Source organism: Pelmatolapia mariae, linkage group LG12 (genome assembly GCF_036321145.2).
Source record: "Pelmatolapia mariae isolate MD_Pm_ZW linkage group LG12, Pm_UMD_F_2, whole genome shotgun sequence".
Classification (NCBI taxonomy): Eukaryota; Metazoa; Chordata; class Actinopteri; order Cichliformes; family Cichlidae; genus Pelmatolapia; species Pelmatolapia mariae.
The window spans coordinates 36,617,751-36,639,694 of record NC_086237.1 but is presented as its reverse complement, the minus strand read 5'-3'; the positions used below and the strand labels follow the sequence as shown (position 1 = coordinate 36,639,694).

At 37.5% G+C, this 21,944-nt stretch overlaps 1 protein-coding gene and 1 long non-coding RNA gene across 2 annotated transcripts; one reads left to right on the top strand and one right to left on the bottom strand.

Moving 5' to 3' along the window:
* The first annotated feature begins 13,488 nt into the window (after nucleotides 1-13,488).
* LOC134639150 (nuclear factor 7, brain-like) lies at nucleotides 13,489-15,015 on the top strand. Its single transcript, XM_063490229.1, has one exon. The coding sequence runs from the start codon at nucleotides 13,594-13,596 to the stop codon at nucleotides 15,013-15,015; it is 1,422 nt and encodes a 473-aa protein (XP_063346299.1). The 5' UTR covers nucleotides 13,489-13,593.
* Nucleotides 15,016-18,697: 3,682 nt separating this feature from the next.
* LOC134639524 (uncharacterized) lies at nucleotides 18,698-20,095 on the bottom strand. The gene is made up of 3 exons (XR_010095362.1): nucleotides 20,075-20,095; nucleotides 19,121-19,293; nucleotides 18,698-18,799 (listed from the first exon to the last, which is right to left on the bottom strand). It is a non-coding gene; the product is annotated as an uncharacterized LOC134639524 (long non-coding RNA).
* Between the last annotated feature and the right edge of the window lie 1,849 nt (nucleotides 20,096-21,944).

Here is a 21,944-nt window from a genome sequence, read left to right as displayed (position 1 = left end):
TTTTAGTTAGGCCCTGGGAGCTCTCGACCTCTTTTTGTTTTATTACTTTCTTTGATTTGGCTCAACCGCCCAGTTCTCCTCCCCCACCTTTTTTCTTATAGAGTCCAATAAATCCTGCCTGATTCTTAACTGTCCTGTTGTCCTCCTCCTTCATTGATTGTGGTTGTCCGGTGTTGCTGTCTCCTTCCTGCCTTTGCCGCCACCATGGTGGGGGGGACGTAACACTTTTGTATTATTAAATGTACTTTGTTACTCCCCTCGAGTCTTAATAAAGCTCAACTTGTTCTTTGCTTTTAAACTGACATTTATTTCGGACAGGAGGATTCTTCGACATGCCTTAACATGTAATGATGTCCAACCACAGCCGATACAATGCCGTCAGAACTAAAAAGAGATACAAACTTAAATGAATATTCTTAATAAAGCCCTTAAGCATTATATAAAACGAAACATTCCAACAAAACGATCAATAAAATACACATTACACTTCACACTGCGGTAATTGCACTAGAATATCACGCAATACTAGCATATTTACATACAACGATAATAAACAAAAGAAAACATTTACCTCATTGGCCTCACTCAAAGGGAATAAAAACTTTAATCCTTACGTCGTGGGGTAGTCCAAAAAAGCACTCTTTTACAACTTTCTGTAGACGTGCAAACCTCGTGGCTCGTCTCTTAATTAGCTTGGTGAGTGTGCCAACTATGAAAAATGCCCTCTTAGCAACAACAGACGGAACCATAGAAAAGGTTCCTATCTAATTGCACAGTTAGCACAAATACACATTTTATATAAATCTAATGAACAGAACATGAATTACTATTTATTTATTATTTCTTAATATTTCAACTACTAATTGTTTCAACATTAAATCCAATAAAATGAACTTAAATGCGAGAGTTGCCTTTGACGGCAGCTACATACTTTTACTATTGTTTTAATAGTAAAAGTTAATTGAATGGATACCTGCTTCTTAGGTGGTCAGATACACTCTGTATGGAAACACTGAGGAGTCTGAGGCTATCATGTGGGTAATCTGTTGGTGTCTGGCTCACTAACTTTGTCATGTATGTCTTTTTATTGTCTTTTAACATGAGAGTGGAGAGCCGGAGGCAGCAGCTCCAGAGAAAGCAGGAGGTGCAGCCTCAGAGAGGAGGAGGCTGCAGCTGCAATTGTCATGGCTGTGTGCAGGCAGGAAAAGGCAGAATCCCAGACTCCAAAACACAGAAGAAAAACTCAAAACACTCAGCTTTATTGCTGGCAACAACAAAACAGAGACCTGAACCTAAACCAGGACCGCTATGGACAGAAAACAGTGAGTATGAGGGTACTACACCATTACAAGTGGAATCATGGATAAAGTTTACATTCTCATACCTGATCTGCATCTTTATAAACTCTAACTTATGTTGCTTAACAGTAAATTTAATATTCACATTGACAGAACAGAGCTGGAAATAGTTTGTATGAACAAAGCTGCAGAAATATCAAATGAAGTTTCAACTTTCTAATATTGGTGTTTTATTCGTATATTATTTTTACTCACAACATGGACACAAAGTTTGTATTTTCATTTATGGAAACACGTTTTTTAAACATTTTATTTCCACTTTCTCACATTTTTTAAATGTAAATCATTAAATGTTAGGAATGACTTAACAGGTAAAAAAGAGCATTAAGACTGAGCTGAGTTCATCTGTAAATATTTTAAATCGACAAATAAAACATCTTTTTCTTGTATTTCCATAAACTCTGGGTCTAAATAAATAATTTGTCAGGAGTTATTAAGAAATGTTGAGCTACTATAATTATCAGAGAAAGATGACAAGTGATTAATTAAAAGTCAGTAAAACTTCATTTATTCTTTTTGCCAATTAAATCTTTTTTTTTTACCCTGCAGACATGCAAAAACCTGTGATATCAAGTCAGACTGAGGTTTCATTATAAAGTCAACCTTTTCTTATGGGGGAAAAGTTACAATGGCAAAGCTTTATCGTAAACATTTGGTGGTTTTTTTTTTGGTTTTTTTTTAACTTTCTTCTTATTAGCAAACATATTGTCTACGGTTGATTAATATTTTACTCATCAGCACCAGCAGTGATTTTTTTTTTTTTGTTTGTTTTTTTGTTGTTGTTATAGTTTTTTCCTGAAAATCATCTTTCAGACATGTAACCAAGCATGTAGTTTTATTTATTTCAAACTAGTGCTGTCAAACGATTACAATTTGTAATCAGATTAATCACAGGATTGCTGTGGATTAATTTTGATTAATCACGATTAAATATCATTCATTTTTTGTCATGGTCCTTGTGCCTGCCCGGCCAGCCCAGTGGCCACAAGTATTTTTGTCTCTCTCTCTCTTCTCTCCTGCTCTCTCGCTCCTGTCACTCTGTTTGGGCGGAGCCCAAATTGAGCTCCCGCCCTTGGCCCACGCACCTGCAGCTGATTACCGATGATTCCTCACAATTGTTTGCTGACTCTTCATAAGGCAGGGGCGCTGAGCTACTCGTCGATGGAATATTGAGTAACTCTAGTTAGTATTGACTGGCTCTGTAGAAAGCAATCATTTCTTGTGCGTACCTCCGAGTAACTTTCGTGTTTGTGTGTAGATTTCCCGGACCTGTGACCCTGGACCCCTGAGTGCGAGTGGAGCTGTTCAGCGTAGAGTTGTGTGTGCGAGGAGCGTGAAGAGTGGAGTGTGTGTGAGGACCTTGGGTTTCCCTACCCTGTCTTCATTATTCTAAATGCAAATGACTTTAATTCCTATGCAGCAGTAAGTAGATATGCAGTAACACTAAGATAGTTACTGTTACTTACAGAAGTCCAGTAGTCACCTGTCAGGGCGACATGTTTGGCTACAGCTAAATCCTTGTGCTTTTTTTCCTTTTCAGTTTCATAGAGCCCATGAATTTTTGACATTATTGTTCTTCTTGTTGGAGCCTTGTACAATGCAACTTGCAAAACCTTTGTAAAGCCCGTGTCCTCTGCGATATTAATAGGTCTGCAATTTGTTGCAATGCACTTGGCTATTGTGTCAGTCAATTTGTCCAAGGTAGGTTCACTGAGTCCCGATGCTTCGTGAGTGGTTTGTCGCACGCTGGGCGACAAAGTGCTAGCAGCATCCCCGACTAACGTATGCTTCGCGTTAATGTGATATTTTGAGCTGGAAGTGCTTTGGTGAAAACAATTCTTTTCTGCACAATGCACATAATACTTTATGTCGCTCGACGGTTCCGTCTTGTTGTTTTTATACTCAGATTTCCCATTGAGAGGACCAATGTGCTGTTTGTCATCTTCCATATTGAGTTGATTGGTTCAGCTGCCCGTCACGACCAGATCAACTGCTCATTTGATTCTACTTGGACAAACTGCCCGAAATGTGTTGACAGAGACATTCCAGGGATTTTGAGTCATTCTGCTCTTCAGATGGGTTAACTGCGTTAAAAATGTTAATCAGATTAATCATGATGGATTAATCTGCGTTAATGAGTTAATTTAGACGGCCCTAGTTCAAATGCATTCATCACAGAACTTTCTACTTTTATTGTTGTTTTTACATTTAATTGATTCCTTGGAAGAAAAGAACATTTGATTCTGATTCTGAATTTCTCTCCGAGCACAGAGAGCTACCTGCAAGAGCGTGAAACTGTCACAGCGTGTGTAAAGCAGACTCTGCTCTACAAAAAGGTCAAAACCGCACAAAAGTGGCATCAACGCATAACCCAGTGTTTTTAATAATTGTAGCTCTGTTGTCCAGCCTGCCACCACAAACACTCTGTTTACACTAGGGCAGGGTATCGATTTCTGTTTCTATAACTGATTCGATTCCGATTCACGAGGTCCCGATTTGAGTCGATTCAAGCTCGACTCAATTTTGAGTCCAATCGTCAGAAATATTATAATTGTGATCATTTATCAGTACATTTATCCATATTTTTATATCTGTGTATTAAAACAAAGCTGACACTTGCGAGACTTTATCAAAGGTGTAACTGAGGACAAAACACAGAAAAATATGAAGGAGATTTTCCTGGCCTGGCTTTCTACAACACACAACACTCTTAAAATATTCTGCAGTAGAACAAAAACAGAAGAACACCATGAATCCAAATATGAACATTACCTGATGTTGCTGAAGTGAAGCAGAGCACAGTTACAGAGGTTTTATTAGAGACACAGCAAAGATTTTTGTAATTTGTCATAATTTGTAAGAGTTTATATTTCTTCAGTATTGAACAACAGAAATGAAACTTTCTTGTCAGAGGCCAATTTTGAAAAAACAAAAGCACTGAACACAAGTGTAGACTGGTGCGTAATAAACAAGCGAATAATGCAGAAAACAGATTTTTCATGGGAAACTGGTCTCTGAGTTACTGAGAGAGAGAATTCAGTTCATTTCATTTTTATATAGTGTCAAATCACAAAAACGGTCACCTCAAGGAAGTTTTTGGGAGTCCCTACAACTCTAACCAAGTATAACACCATAGTTATTGTCTTAATTCACATGTCATGGTCTGAATAAAGCTTGTGTTTTGTGTGGATAGTTATGCTACAATCATGGCCAATAATCGGTATACCATACACACGTTGCTCCACGTTACGTAAAATATTTTATTTGGTGAAAGTAATGAGGTTAGGATTGTAAAAAATAAAAAATAAAAAAAAAACCTGAATATTTCATTAATTCGGTTTATACAACCTGATTGGATCCCTCCATCCTGATGACTGCTGCTGTGGATAATGGACCCAAACCATCCTCTGCATCTCCTACTGGACCTGCAGATAAACACTTCCTTCAACAACTGTTTCAGCTTCACTGACACAAAGATACAGAAAATCTACACCTCACACCACAATCCCTGTACTCAGTTTAGACATAAGATCCTTATTGTGTCATATTATGTATTGATTTATTGAACACTTCACTCTTTGTATTTTTTCTTTCATTGGCTTCATTTAATGCATTTATAAGAGCTCTACAATGTTTTTTTTTCTCTTTTTAATTGTTTTTCAAGAAAGTGGATGTGATTGACAACTTCGAGGCAGTAATACCTTAAACATGACTTTGACCAGAATCTGATTTCTGACATGTGACAGTAAATTCTTCTGTGTTGTCACAGTTCAGTGTCATATTATGTCATATCAACAGTTTATATCAGTTTGTTTATTTTTTTCATTATTAGCATTTCTGGTCCGTTCACTGTGATTTTTCTCTTTATTTTTCATTATTATTTCGGTGACATCTCTAACACTGGTCAGCTCATCACATTTCAGCTCATGACAAACTTGAAAGTTGGAGTCTAAAGGTCTAAAATCTTATGCAGGTTTGAGGCCACAGCCCAGGTAGTAAAAGCAGATATCGTGTTTGGTGGTTATTAATTATTTAGAACACCATTACAACATGTGAGCTCTCTAAAAGAACTTTGCTTTCTTGAAGGACTGTAAGGTTCAAGCTGTAAAGATGTGACATTTGATGAGTGTAGAAACTTTCCTGAACTGTAATGTGTTCAGAGACATTCAGAGATCCTGTGTCCCTGAGCTCGAATTACTTACAGGATGTAGTCAGTTTACAGTAACACAGTAATCTTTGATTGAATCTGGTCAAAGGAAATTAACTTCACTGGTAAATATTAGTTTATAACAAGCATATTTTAATGATGTATTATTTGAAAAAATAAACTTTTGATTTCATGTATTTCAGCTGCATTTTACTCAGAATTATTGCTTCATGTTCATGAGGGTCAAGAATTTTTCTTTGTTTTGAGCGTGAGAGCAGAGGTCTGACAGTTTGACAATCTAAACCCTGTGATGAATCCAAATTCATGTCTTTGGCTGCAACGAAAACTTTAGTTAAAACTGCAGATAAGAACTCTGAGAACACGCTGACTTTTCCTACTTGAACTTCTGAAACACCACAGCTTCACCTTCTTTGTGTCGTTTTTATGTTCTATTTAGGTTTTGTTTTTTTAAAAGGAGAAGTCAAGATGTTCTACATTTTTCACTTTGGTGTTGTTTTAAGAAGCAAAAACTGAAAACTATTTGGGAACATGTTACATGTGCAGGTCTATGGCAGGCGTCACAGCCGGATTGGCGTCCTCGCGGTGGTGCCGTGATGTTTGGTGTTAAAACTCCAAACAATTTCAGTTATAGACCTTGTTTGGGCAAATAAATAAACTAAGATTGACATTTATAAGAGACAAAATGGCAAAGATGAAGAAAGTCGAAGAAGATCTGGAGGAGATTAAACATTCACTTAACTCGCTGACGTCGGAAATTGAAAAAGTAAATAAGCAACAAGGAATATTAATGTCGATGATGGACCAAATCAAAGAACTAAAAAACCTGATTAAGGAGAAAGATAAGACAATCCAGTTTTTGGAAAGGAAGGTGGACGATCTAGAACAGCAGGCTCGACTTGAGGAAGTGATTATTACGGTCTGGAAACTAAACACAGGAGTTATGCGAGAGTCACCGAGTCTGGGACCGATGCAAAAAGAGGAGAAGACGAGCCCCCGATGGAGGAGCTACAGTCGTTGGAACGGCAGGTTGTGGAATTCTTTTCGAATAAAAAACTTCCCCTGCATAGTAATAATATATCTGCATGCTATACTCTTCCTAGAAGGCACACTAATGCTCCTCCAGCAATTGTAGTGAGATTTGTAAACCGTAAACGCAAAGTTGATTTGCTGAGGCGGTCCAACCTTTTGAAAGGAAGCGGAGTACATTTGAATGAACATCTTACAAAAAGAAATGCAGATATTGCTAGACAAGCTCGCATTTTACGGAAGGAGAAAACGATTCAAGCAACCTGGACCAGGAACTGTAAAGTGATGATTAAACTGAATGGAACGCCAGAAGAAGCCAAGGTTATAACGATTAAGGATCTTGAGGAATTGGACATTTATATGAGATAACATTATCAAGATAGGCAAACGGTTACGACCAATCATGGCTATGAGTCCTAAAAACAATTAGTTCATCCTTTACAAGAACAGATGCTACTTCGGGTGGAAAAGGACAAAAGGAAATTGTAAATTGGACATGGAAGAAAACAAGATCAACGGACTTTAAAATATGTCGATAAATGAATGTGCGATTGCTAAGGATCCCTTTCTTTTTTTGAGGTTAATAGATAGTTTTAGAATAATTATGCATAATGCTCCACGATTCAGATCATAAATCATATGATTTTGAAGTAGGTATTGACCCTGAAAGGAATGTGCTTAATACAATTAATGTCACATGTGAATATTATACAGAGGAGCAATTCAGGGATACGGTTGAAATAGTTAATACATTTTCATTAATTCATATTAATTGCAGAAGTCTTTATAGAAGTTTTGCTTTGATTAAAGATTTTCTGTATAGTTAGAGAGGCAGGTTTCAAATAATTGCTCTGTCTGAAACATGGTTAGATGAGAAGAGGGGTTGTCATTTTTGTATCGAAGGTAAGTGCGATTCTTGGGCCCCCGTGGGGTAAGCCCGCACTCCGCTCTCTATCCGATCAACTTTAGGCAGCCAGGTGTAGGTGTGAAGGGGAACCCTGGTGGTTACCTTGACTACAAGGCTCACCCTTACAGGACCCCAGCTGATGCCAACAGCAGCCGAGCCACGAGAAAGAAAGAGAAGATGGACGTATGACAACTTATACCTAATGGACATGACACAAGATCACATCCATCTATGGATGAAAAATGCCTGATACAGATATGTGTTTAACAAAACCACAGAGTTACGTCTGCTCGCACATGCCGAGCACATTAACACAACCATATATGGGAAACACCCTGGGACAGGTGCACTAATTCTGATCTCCGACCACCTTCAGAGTGACTTTTGTAAAGTGCACAACAACAACATCGTCATCCTGATCCAGGAAGAAACGCTCAACTTCAACAGTCAGACCACATGACTCAACCTGGGAAACCGATGTACCTGAAGAATTCAAACTCTGGACAATTGGACAAAAGGTACTCAACTCACTCTTCCTGTGGGCAGGAGTTGGAAAACATGCTCTCAGAAGTGAGATACTGGACTATAGATTCGGCTTGTTTCTCAAAGCATCCTGCAAGGTCAACGAGGGACAACATCAAGAAATAGACGCTCTCAGAATTGCTGTAATGCAACATTGTGTAGCACTGCACATGATCCTGGAGAGAGGAGGATTGTGTGTCTTATTCAACACCACATGCTGCACCTACGTACCAGATGTAATGTACATTCTTTAAACATGGCTTCAGATGCTATAGAGACTGTTGATCGTCGTTGGACTTTTCCTGATTTTATTTTGTTTTCTTTATTTGAGTTATTCCTTGTTTAAAAGTTGCAATCTCACAGATGATAAGTTTATCATTCACAGCATATGCAAATGTACTGGAATCATTGTAGATCATAAGGTTTCCTTTCCTATTGGTTTCATGAAGATGAAATGTAACTAATGATGTAGTAACTGAAAATGTGAAAAACAAGTAGTTACTCACTGATAAATTGTACATTTCATTTCTCTGATAAACAGGGCCGGATGTCAGAAGATAATTATGTTTTGATCAGTTACATGAAATGTATTCTTTATATTTATCAGTTAAGCATATTTATACACGACCTTTTGCCTAGAAACCTGTGTGCTAAACTTCTGCAGATACTAATCGCATCCTGTTGTTCTGAACTTTTAGATGTAGAAGAAAACCAAGCTCAGCGCTTTTACGAGAACATACAGATGTAGAAAAGGGGAAGTCCCGCTACTGAAGTGATGTTATCTATGTAACACACACACATACACACACACACAACACACACACACATACAGACAATCTTGTATAAATAAAGGTCGCAGACAGTCGTGGTTCGCAGGTCGTGCGTCCATGGCTGCCCTCGCGAGTAAAAATGGAACTGCAGTGTTTGTGTGTTTTCTAACTCAGACGTCTCAGCTGAAGAACGGCAGCGTGATTTAAAGAAATCCCCTGTCAGGTACGATTTATACTTTGTAAATAGAATTAAGAAAAAGGCAGGAGGGGTGGCACTTTTTGTTAATTGTGATTTGAAATGTAAAAAACTTGAATGTATGTCTGTGGCTATAGACGATTTAATGGAGTCTGTGACAGTGGAATTGGATATAGAAAGAAGAAGTAATATAATTGTAACGTGTATATATAGGAAACGGGGTCACAGATTGAGTTATTTACAGAGGCAGTAGAAGACTTATTGAGTAAGGCTAAGGGAAATAAGACTTTATGTTTGTGTGGGGATTACAATATTGATCTTTGTAAAGAGGCAAATGATAAGGCTGCGTCAGATTTTTTTGAATCATTACTTGGTAAAGGATTTTATCCTTTAATTATAAAGCCGAGTAGAATAACGGATAAATCAGAAACACTAATTGATCATATTTTCATTAATAGCTTGGAGAGTAATATTATGAGTGGCCTCATCATAAATGATATAAGCGATCATCTACCAGTCTTTTTTATTTTTGATTTAAATATGAAAAGAAAGGAAGAAGTTGGTTTCGTGAGTCATAGAAGGTTAAGAAATAACGAGGCAATTAACAAGTTTAGACAAGATCTCATGAAAGTGGACTGGAAGGAAGTTTATGTTAATGAGGTCAACGTTGCATATGGAGCTTTTTTAAATACTTACTTGGCCTTGTATGATAAACATTGTCCATTGGTATCATTTAAGTATAAGAAAAAGAATAAGAATATGAAACCTTGGATAACTAAGGGTCTTGCAAATGCGTGTAAAAAGAAAAATAATTTATATAGGGATTATATAACACAGAGAACTAAGAATGCGGAAATGAAATATAAAGTTTATAAAAATAAGTTGCTATTAATATTAAGGAAAGCCAAGAAAGACTACTATAATAAACTTTTTCAGGAAAACAAGAATAATATTAAGGGCATTTGGAATATTTTTAAGGAGGCATTGGGTAACAAGAACACACCCTTAGATCGGCCTAATTATTTTATTACAGTTTTTCTCGATTGCTTAAACACTATAACCAATCTTTTGAACTAAAATTTCAAAACCATAATGCTATTTTTCAAAAACCACACCCGTTTCCCTGAACTATAAACACTATTCCCCTGCTTTAACACATGAGTCAGATGTGGTGAACTGTTACTGCAAAACTCTACACACAAATCCCTACATTTTTCAGTGCTTACACCATGTGGCCATTTAGAAAGCACTTGCATTCAATAATGTTAACTTAAGTCAGCACAGCTTGAGCTCAATTAGCACACAATTAACCAAGTGGAAACACTACGAGTCAAAATTTATCACACATCAATCAGAAACTCATTCAGGTTTGAAACAATGGATTCAAAGAGATGCAAAGGAAGAGGTTGAGGAGGAAAAGGAGGTCTAGGACACCAAGGAGGAGGTGGAGGAACATAATTGGCCATTGGGCTATTGTAAATGTCCCTGGTCAGCGTGGAGGGAATGTCACTCTGTGCGCAGCCATCAGCCAACGAGGGGTACTCCACCGCCATGCCATTCTAGGACCCTATAACACTATGCTTCTCCTTGCTTTTCTTGATGGTCTAAGACAACATATGTTCCAGCGGGACTACAGTGAACCAGCACAGCCAGAGCAGCCTCACTATGCTGTTGTTTGGTGTAATGTCAGCTTCCATCACACTGCTCTGGTTCATGACTGGTTTACCAATAACCCAAGGTTTTCTAACATCTTTCTGCCTGCATACTCTCCCTTTCTAAACCCAATAGAGGAGTTATTTTCGGCGTGGCGGTAGAAAGTGTATGACAGAGAACCTTATGTCCGTGTTCACCTCCTCCGGGTCGTGGAAGAAGCCTGCCTATACATATCAGTAGATGCATGCCAGTGGTGGATCAGGCATGCAAGAGGATTTTACCCCCACTGCCTGGCCAGGGCCAATATAGCCTGTGATGTGGATGAGATTCCCGGGCCTGACCCAGACCACAGACAGGATGCTGAGGTGGAATAATGTTTTTGATGTGTGTTGTACTGTATAGTACATGAATAAAAATGTGCCACTGTATGTACATTGGATCTTTTGTGTTCATGATGTGAAAAGGTTTTTGAGGGGAAGAACCACAAGCAACATAACTTGCCAGTTTTTGAAATATTGTTTTAAATTTATTGCACCAATGTGTAAGACTATGTTGTAGTGTGTGTGTTTTTGAGGCCTTGTGTGTGATGTCTGTGGGCAAAGTTTGTTTTTTCAGCAAGAGTGAATGGTTTTGAGTGTAGAGCTTAATTTTGACCTGAAAATACAGTGTTTGGGAAATTGGGTGAGACATTATGGATTTGTGTTTACTGTTTTGAGAATACGAGTCATAGTTTCAAGAAAAGTGTTTAAGCAATCGAGAAAAACTGTAAGAATAATCAAGTTGTCGAAGACAAGACTGAAGTAGTAAACGAATTCAATTCCTTTTTTGTAAATGTTGGACCCACTTTAGCAAATTTAATTAGAAAAAATGACGACCCAGAATATGAGGAAGCCTGGAAAGGAGAAAGTAGAGTGTTTAATTCTATATTCTTGGCTGATACTACCATAAAAGAAATAGTAGCAATTGTAGAAAATTGTAAAAATAAAAAATCTACTGACTGTGACATGGTTGTAATTAAAAAGACTTTAGATTGTATAAGTATTCCTCTTTGCTATATTTTTAATCTTTCGTTACAATCAGGAGTATTTCCTGATCGACTGAAAGTGGCAAAAGTGATACCCTTATATAAAGCAGGAGATAAGCATAGTTTTAACAATTATAGGCCAGTGTCTCTTTTGTCACAGTTTTCAAAAGTGCTTGAAAAACTTTTTGCGCAAAGACTTGATAGTTTTATTGAAAAATATCAACGGCATTAGCATTGTTGACTTTCATTGACGATATTTCATCTGCAACCAATAATAATAAATATGCAGTTGGGGTATTTGTTGATTTAAAAAAAGCTTTTGATACGTTACAACATTCTATTTTGATTTCTAAATTGTATAATTATGGTGTGAAAGGAGTGGCATTGAATTGGTTAAGGAGTTATTTAGAAAATAGGTCGCAATATGTACATTATCTCGGTAACACCTCTGAAAGATTGAAGATTGTATGTGGCGTTCCTCAAGGTTCTATTTTGGGACCTAAACTTTTTAATTTGTATATTAATGATATCTGTGACGTATCAAAAAGGTTAAATTCTATTTTATTTGCAGATGACACAAATTTTTATTGCTCTGGAGAGAATTTGAAAGATTTGGTTGAAATTATGACTTCTGAGATGTTAAGATTAAAAATATGGTTTGATGTAAATAAATTATCTTTGAATCTGACAAAAACCAAATTCATGATATTTGGCAATCGTGTAAAGGAGGATGAAGTTATTATGTCCATTGATGGAGAATTGATTGAAAGAGTTACTGAATTTCGTTTTTTGGGTGTAATAGTAGATGAAAATTTGACGTGGAAATCACATATTGAGTATATTAGAAAGAAGATGGTTAAAAACATTTATATTTTGGGAAATGTAAGAGATTTATTAGACTATAAAACAATGCGCATTTTATATTTTTCATTGTTTTTCTCATATTTTAGTTATTGTATTGAAGTCTGGGGGAATACATATGAGAATACTATAAAACCTCTAAACTTATTACAGAAGAAAGTGATACGAATGATTCATAATGTGAAATATAGAGAACATACAAATAAATTATTTATAAAATCGAAATTATTAAAATTAGGAGATTAGTGAAATTACGGACACTATTAATTATGTTTAAGGCTAAAAAAAATATTTTGCCCTTTAAGTTACAAAGAGTATTTTTATTGTGTTCAGGGGGAGAAGATAGCAGAAGGAAATTTTATTTTAAGCATCAGTTAGCTAGGACTACACAAAGGTTAATGAGTCCAATGGTTAGGGGTATACGACTGTGGAACTCTCTTCATTATAATTTAAAGAATTGTATAAATTTACATTGTTTTAAAAAGTGTTACATGCTTAAAACGATAACTCAATATGAAGAATGTGAATGAAATTGGAGTTCACTGAAAAAGGATCCATTATAATTTTTTGTTTTATTTATTTTAATTTTATTTTTCTCCTTGTTACTATGTGGAGTGGTATATTCTGATTGTAAATTTGTTGTTTGGTTTGGGTTAGGACCGGAGATAAATGTTAATGTTAGTTTGTTCCCTGATTTTTGGTGCCCACTTGTAATATAAGTTGGATTGTAGATAGGGGGCAGGGTTTAATAAGACTATTTTCTTCTTCCTGCTCCTTTTCACACATGGTTGTAGTGCTTTATTGATAGAAAGTGTGGTTGGTTTGTTTGAACTGTTGTACCAAGTGTGAAATAAATAAATAAATGAAATGAAATGAAATCTGAATGACACAGACAGCGCCCTCTGACGGACAGAAATGTTATGTGCGTGTTTTAGTTTAACACGTGATCGTGATTCATGAAAATGAAAGTAAATTCAGACACTTTTGAACTGAGCTGAGACGCCATTACAGGGAGTCAGATCTCTGCTGCAAAACACACATTTGGAGGATTTTAATCAGAAAGTTCAAGTGACACTAATTTGGTGAGTTAATAATACTTGAAGATCAAATGGCTGAGAAACTCGGACTTTTTGAAAATTACCTGAGCTGTCACGTGTGTTCAGAGACTTTCAGAGATCCTGTGTCTCTGAGCTGCAGCCACAGCTTCTGTTCAAGCTGCCTGCAGAAATTCTGGGAACAAGCTAAAAACAAAAACTGTCCCATTTGTAAGAGAAAATCTTCAAAGGATCATCCTATTGTCAACTTTGCGCTGAAAGAACTTGCTGATTCGTTTTCTGGAAGAGAGAAATCTGGATCATCTGAGACAGAAAAGGGAGAGAAGAAATTAACAGTGGTGTGCAGTAAACATGAGGAAGTGCCTAAACTGTTCTGTGTGGACGAGCAGAGAGCTGTGTGTCCTGTGTGTGACTTTTCTCTCCACCAGAGTCACAAAGTGGTTCCTGTAGAAGAAGCAGTCAGTGACCTGAAGGAGCAGCTGAAATCTGACTTAAAGTCTCTGCAGGACAAGAGGAACAAATACAAACAAGTGGAGAAAACATACAATGAGGTGATTCAACACTCCAAGAAGCAGCTGTTGTCCACAGAGAGGCAGATCAGAGCAGAGTTCAACAAGCTCCAGCAGTTCCTGAAAGAGGAAGAGGAGTCCAGACTGGCAGCTCTGAGGGAGGAAGAGGAGCAGAAGGGGAGGACTATCAGCAGAGAGATGAAGATGATTGAGGAGCAGATCTCCTCTCTGTCAGACAGCATCTCTGCTGTTGAAGAAGAGCTGCAGAAACACAGCGTGCCATTCCTCAGCAGTTATAAAGACACTCAGAGCAGAGCCAGAGCCCAGAACTCAGTGTCAGATCCACAGCTGGTCTCAGGAGCACTGATAGATGTGGCCAAACACCTGGGCAACCTGTCCTTCAGAGTGTGGGAGAAGATGAAGGAGAAGGTCCACTTCAGTCCTGTCATTCTGGACCCAAACACTGCAAGTGGCTGGCTCTATCTGTCTGATGATCTGACCAGTGTGAGATGTGGAGACACAAAGCAGCAGCTTCCTAATAATCCAGAGAGAAACACTAATTATACCATTGTTTTTGGCTCTGAGAGCTTCAGCTCAGGGAAACACAGCTGGGAGGTGGAGGTGGGAGACCATCCACGCTGGAATGTGGGTTTAGTTAAAGAGTCAGTTGACAGGAAGGGAGAGCGTTGTGCTTCACCAAAATATGGAATCTGGTGTTTATATTTTGAGAGTGGAAAATACACTAATGGTGATGGTCAGACTATGACAGTGAAGAAGAGTCTCCAGAGGATCAGAGTCCAGCTGGACTATGACAGGGGGGAGGTGTCCTTCTATGACCCTGAAGACATGAGTCACATCTACACTCACAGAGACACTTTCACTGAGAAACTCTTCCCATATTTCACTGTTGTAAAGTCAGGAGATGCCAAAACCTCTGATATCAAAATCTGTCAGACTGAGATTTGATTGTAAATTGATTCTTTAATTTAACTATATTTGTTTGTTTGTTTTTGTGGTTGGTTGTTTTTTCAGTCCAGCAGCTTAATTTTAGTGAAATTATTAATGAAACCGTCTAACTTTCTTATCAGGTTTAATTTTATTTTGTTGAATTAATGGAACTATTAGCAGTTCAATGAAAACCAAAGAAACTTTTTTATGTGAAAATCTTGTGACCCACTCGAGTTTCTGTAAGAAACTTTTGCTTTTTTTATATTCTTGTTTGTTTTAAATTAATATTTTCAGAATAATACTGATGTTGTTTATGTAAATATTTTGCTAATTTTAAAATCTGAATCATGATGATTTCTTTGCTTTTCAAAGTTGTTGAGTGTGAACAGTAAACTGTGACACTTCTTAAAAGAAGGATTAATGATAAAACATCAGCAAGAGTCAACTTTACAACTACAAGATCTTAATTTTCCTGATTATCAGGATCTTGTTGTCAGTTAAGTAACATTTTAAAGTAACACGTAATAAGTGTAGCTAAGATTGATTGGATTAAAGTTTTTTTCTTGTATCATTTTTAACTTAAATCAACAACAGACGTCTCTTAAAGTTAGAAAGATTTCTGGATATTCTGATGTTTTATAATCAGATTTTAAATTTGATTTTTAACTTCAATGTTATTCTTTAACTGGTTTCTTTGGTTATTGAGAATCACAGAATGTCTCTGTGAAGTGAAATGATTCAAATGAGGTGATTCTGTTGTTTTTTTGACTGAAAATCAGCTTTTCAGACACATTCAGTCATTAGTTCAGATTTATTTAACATGGAAACTCACTTTCATTGTTCTTTTTATATTTAACTGACTCCTTAGAATAAAAGATTATTTGCTTCTTTTGGTCTGTAAATATTCTTGTTGTGCTGAAGCTGTTTTATTGAAACAATCATAATCAGATTTTAAAAATCCAGAATTTATTTTAAGCAACTACATTTAAAATCTTTATTTGTATTTTCAGACCTGCATTCACATTTAACCTCAGCTCTCATAAACTGCATATCAGAGAAGACTTGTTCAGTTTGTTTTGATGGAGTCACTGATTCTCACTTTGGTCTGATCCTCAGTGTGAAACATTATCAGACAGAAATCAAATATAACCATGGATAAAGTTTACATTCTTTACACCTTCTCTGCATCTTTTTAAACTCTAACTTATGTTGTTTAACAGTAAATTTAATATTCACACTGACAGAGCAGAGCTGGAAATAGATTGTATGAACAAAGCTGCAGAGATGTCAGATGAAGGTACAACTTTAGAATATTGGTGTTTATTTATATATTATATTTACTCACAAGATAAAGTTCATATTTTTTTCTCTGGTAAAAATGTTTTTCCAACATTTTATTTCCACTTTCTCACATTTTTATTAAATATGAATCATTAAATGTTAGTAATGCCGTTACTTAATGAGTAAAACAAAAACACTTTTCTCAGTTCATCTCTAAAAACTGCAAATACACAAATAAAACATTTTTTTTTTAGTATTTCCATAAACTCTGAATCTAAATAAATTGTTTATTAGGAGTTTGGAAATTTTAACTCAGTAAGATTATTAAGAGAGCAAGAAGACAGATGAATAATTAAAAACTAAAAGCTTTATTTATTCTCTTTCCAAACTGAATCTTGTTTTTCAGTGCTGAGCACAAACCTGCTGACATGTTGGAGCAACTGAAGTATTTGTTTAGTGTCAATCTGCTCCTCAGTAGATTAAAACAGTCGAAGCTTACACTTTTTTTGTTACACTTTTTATATTTTATTTATATTTCTTTAATTTATTTATGTACTCAGATAAGGGGGAGAAAAAGTGATGATGGTACTACGGATCTGTGACTGACAGGGGCAGTATAATAATTATCTATATTCTGAAGGTCATTAAAATATTCAGGCCCAAAATCAAACAGTTCATTGAATAGAGGTTACAAATACATAAGATACCTATGTCTCATCAGAACTCAGGTTCTTAAAGGAGGTTGGCAGCAGCTGCTCCACACAAGAGCGTCAGACCCCCCAGCTCACAATTAACACCACACCTGCTTAAGAACAGAAAACATATTTATTAAAAAAAAAAAGGATTACAACACAACAACAAATAATTGCACAACATATGAGACATTACATAAGTACAGGGTGGGCCATTTATATGGATACACTGTAATAAAATGGGAATGGTTGGTGATATTAAAGTTCTGTTTGTGGCACATTAGTATATGTGAGGGGGCAAACTCCTCAAGATGGGTGGTGCCCATGGTGGCCATTTAGAAGTCGGCCATCTTGGATACAACTGTTCAAAAAACAATGACTTCATATAGGGAAAAATATATATCACATCTGCAGGACACCTTAAACTAGGTTTTTTAATAAACTGCAGTTCAAAATCCTGATCAAACTGAATCAAAATTGATTCAGTTTAGTACTTTTCTCTGTGTGCTCTGTGATTATAAAGGCCTTAAATTCTGTGATATATACTGTAAATGATTTTCACAGAGGTCTTAAAGTAGTTAAATCACTGCTGATAGTGTGGTTGTTTATATTTTCACGTTTTTGTGTCTGTAGGGCTGTTTGATGATGATTTGGACTCCTCTGGGAGATGAGGACACACCCACATCTGTTCCATACTGCAGCCATGGATGGTGTTACAGCTCTGAGTCAGCTTTGGGCCATCAGACGCACACACTGGAAAACCAGCACCTGGACTTCATGCAGGAGAGACGGCCTCAGTGATGATGGACTCTGGATCCTCTACTTTACCTCCTAATCTCTTTCTCTTTAACACACAATTAAAATCACTCCAAAAGAGTGTAAACTTACTGAGGAAGTCTCTAACTTGTACACATTTGTACTTTTACTTGTTTTATGAGTTATTTTTAAGAAGAGTAAAGTTATTCACATAAAGTCTTTATTCTTCTGTATTTATTCTTTTGTATCATGTACCACAGTCATACTGAACTTTACAGACCTGGTGAATTGGAGAAAACAAAGATCACACACACACACACATATATTATATATATATCAGCTTCAGCAGTATTTCTATTCATCTTATGAATTCCAGTCTAATGTCAATTCACTGAGTTCAGTTTTGGTCTTAAACTCCAGAGAATACCACCTGGTTCAACAATCTTTCTATCTGATTATTGGCAAAATGTTTTCTTCTGAGAGATGCTCCTGAGGCTGAAATTGAGCCCAGAGAAACAACAACAAAGTTTAGTTCCTCTGGATTTTCCATGGAAAATTGTTTTATCACTCATCCAGATGACTTCTCCAGTGTCACGGATGAGTGATGAATGTATCTCCCACTGGAAACCATTGTGTCCAGTTAAAGTCATTCGGTTTTTTTAAGGAGAGTTGTTAGATGCTGTGCTCATGAGGACAATGGGTTTTAACTTGCTGCACAACACAAAGCTGCTATACTGGATCAACGATCAAAACACTTAATTGAGCAGAATTAAGTCAAAATGTAATATCCTCATATGATGACACATCACACACGACCCAGCATTGTTCTGAGAATGCAAACTTTCTTATTGGACGTTTCCACAGCTGCCAGAAAGGGACAGATTTCTGTCTGGTCTTAATGAGTGGTCGTTGCTCTCTCATTTTCTCTGGAATTGCTGCACGGAGGATGTAACACCCATGATAAGCGCTGAGGTGTGTGTCCCTGTCAGAAATCAGCCATCCTCAGCTTCCAGGTTAGGAAAAGTGGAACCAGAAGATATTCAAATACATCTCTTCACAGCTGCTGATGAATTCTACAAAAAACAAAGTTTGTTAAAAACATTTGCAGGCGAATCACCACTGATTTATCAGTGACATCCATTTACTCAAAAATTACTGACAAGTGGATAACTAGAATATATAGTTTATAATTTCAACAATGTACTGTACAAAATGGAACTGTATATGACAAATGTGGTGCTTATGGAATTTTTAACAAGGGCCCTACAAAACTTTACTCATGCTGCCAAACTTTTGACAGCTAGGTGTGCAGTTCCTGCTTTAAATGCATCCACTTTTAAGATTAAGGAATCTAAGTGATAAGAGGCCAGAAATGTTTGAACTCGCTTATGAACCTAAATCACTGAGGCCGTCTCTCCTGCATGAAGTCCAGGTGCTGGTTTTCCAGTGTGTGCGTCTGATGGCCCAAAGCTGACTCAGAGCTGTAACACCATCCATGGCTGCAGTATGGAACAGATGTGGGTGTGTCCTCATCTCCCAGAGGAGTCCAAATCGTCATCAAACAGCCCTACAGACACAAAAACGTGAAAATATAAACAACCACACTATCAGCAGTGATTTAACTACTTTAAGACCTCTGTGAAAATCATTTACAGTATATATCACAGAATTTAAGGCCTTTATAATCACAGAGCACACAGAGAAAAGTACTAAACTGAATCAATTTTGATTCAGTTTGATCAGGATTTTGAACTGCAGTTTATTAAATCAATTTCAATTACTGTAGGTTCAGTGAATGCTTACATTGCACTGATTAGAATATACTGGACATTCAAAGCTAAGATTCAGCGCACTGTGTTAGAGGCTGGGATTTGATGAATTCATCATATATACAACCTTTGATCATCATTTATGTCCAGTTGAGAATGAATCTGTGCACTCACATATTAAATGAACTGAAATCAGTAGTGTGATCTCCAGTCTTGATATAAGGAATGAGAGAACTGACAGCTGTTATTTTAATCAGCCTGTCTCAGTTGTTTTAACTCTAAGTACCATAGAGTAATGTGGTAACATCTGGACTGACGAGTTTACTGTCAGCATTTTAATCGCTAGTTTAAAGGCTGTAGGTTGCAGCCATTGCTCTAACACTGTATAAATGTAACAGGCCTCAGTGCTGGTTCTAACAGTCTGAGCTGCTTCCAGCTTTATTTGTGAAGAGCACAGCAGCTTACAAAACACGTAGCTAGCTCGGACAGCTGCGACGTAAAACTTTCATAAGCTAAGATGTCCTTAAAATAACGGGGCTACGTGTGGTGATGCTAGCGTTAGCCACGTTAGCACGTTACCTTCAACAGGTGGTCAGACTGCGTAAACAGGCACTCAGTCAGATGTTGAGCTCTCCGTTTCGCTGCAGGGTCCCTTCATTCTTCACATATCCGTGTCGAGCCGAGTGTAAATCCCGAGGCTGAACGGCCTTTGTACAAGCACACACGCTTCTTAGCAGGGAGAAGCTATGAGGTAGAAAAATCCAGGCTGGCAGACAGCCTGTGTCTGACCAACCAATCAGAGAGCTCCTTACATCCCACGGTGTGGCTAATTTGAATAGCCTCCAGCAAATTGATAATCGAAGAGCTAATCCAGCAGCTAATCCCGGAGCGAACAGGTAAGGGAAATGGATTTTGAACTGCAGTTTATTAAATTGCAGGTGGAAAAAGGATTTTGAACTGCAGTTTATTAAATTGCAGGTGGAAAAAGGATTTTGAACTGCAGTTTATTAAATTGCAGGTGGAAAAAGGATTTTGAACTGCAGTTTATTAAATTGCAGGTGGAAAAAGGATTTTGAACTGCAGTTTATTAAATTGCAGGTGGAAAAGGGATTTTGAACTGCAGTTTATTAAATTGCAGGTGGAAAAAGGATTTTGAACTGCAGTTTATTAAATTGCAAGTGGAAAAAGGATTTTGAACTGCAGTTTATTAAATTGCAGGTGGAAAAAGGATTTTGAACTGCAGTTTATTAAATTGCAGGTGGAAAAGGGATTTTGAACTGCAGTTTATTAAATTGCAAGTGGAAAAAGGATTTTGAACTGCAGTTTATTAAATTGCAAGTGGAAAAAGGATTTTGAACTGCAGTTTATTAAATTGCAGGTGGAAAAGGGATTTTGAACTGCAGTTTATTAAATTGCAGGTGGAAAAAGGATTTTGAACTGCAGTTTATTAAATTGCAAGTGGAAAAAGGATTTTGAACTGCAGTTTATTAAATTGCAGGTGGAAAAAGGATTTTGAACTGCAGTTTATTAAATTGCAGGTGGAAAAGGGATTTTGAACTGCAGTTTATTAAATTGCAGGTGGAAAAAGGATTTTGAACTGCAGTTTATTAAGTTGCAGGTGGAAAAAGGATTTTGAACTGCAGTTTATTAAAGTGCAACTGAAAAAAGGATTTTAAAATGCAGTTTATTAAAGTGCAATTGGAAAAAGGATTTTGAAATGCAATTGGAAAAAGGATTTTGAAATGCAGTTTATTAAATTGGAATTCAAAAATGAATTTACAATTGCAGAATTTATTCTACAATTCATTATTTAAGCACAGACATTTTTATTTCGATGCGCGTGGCTCTTGTGGTCCTCCATAGTGGGGGGCCACAGTCCCATCCTCCAGGGCATGAAGCAGGTATGGAGGAGATCAAAACTCCAGACATCCAGAGGCCCCCAGAACACAAGAGACCAAGGAAGACCAACAGAGGGGCAGCCGCGCCACTATCCCAGAAAGAGCTGAGGAGAGTCCCAGATGAGGGATCACTCAGCAGCCGCGGAGCAGAAGCCAGGGGGGGTTGCAGTGACGTGCCCGTGAGCTCCGCCGGCAGCCAGCTGTGCCTGAGTGACCGAGCCCCAGGCCGAGAGGCCGAGGGCACCCCACCCCCGAAGTGGCCCGAGCGAGCCCCAGGTTCCAGGCCCCGATAAGCAGCCACCAAGGAGTGAGCCGGTGTGTACCCGGACGCCCACCCCCGGACACAAGGAACCACCAACGCACCGATGTCTGAGGGCGTCTGCCACCGGCAGGGGAAGTGGTGGGGGGAGATAGGCCTCCAAACCTTGGAGGGCCTGAGATGTCCCCAGAGAGGTGGCGTCTGATACCCAACCTGACATATAGACACAGACATACAGGCACACACAGATACAAACATCCATTCCCACCCTCATGCTCTCATAGGCAATTAC

What these genes read in the sequence shown, in the direction of transcription:
- LOC134639150 (XM_063490229.1), top strand. Translation starts at nt 13,594, where the DNA reads ATGGCTGAGAAACTCGGACTTTTTGAAAATTACCTGAGCTGTCACGTG.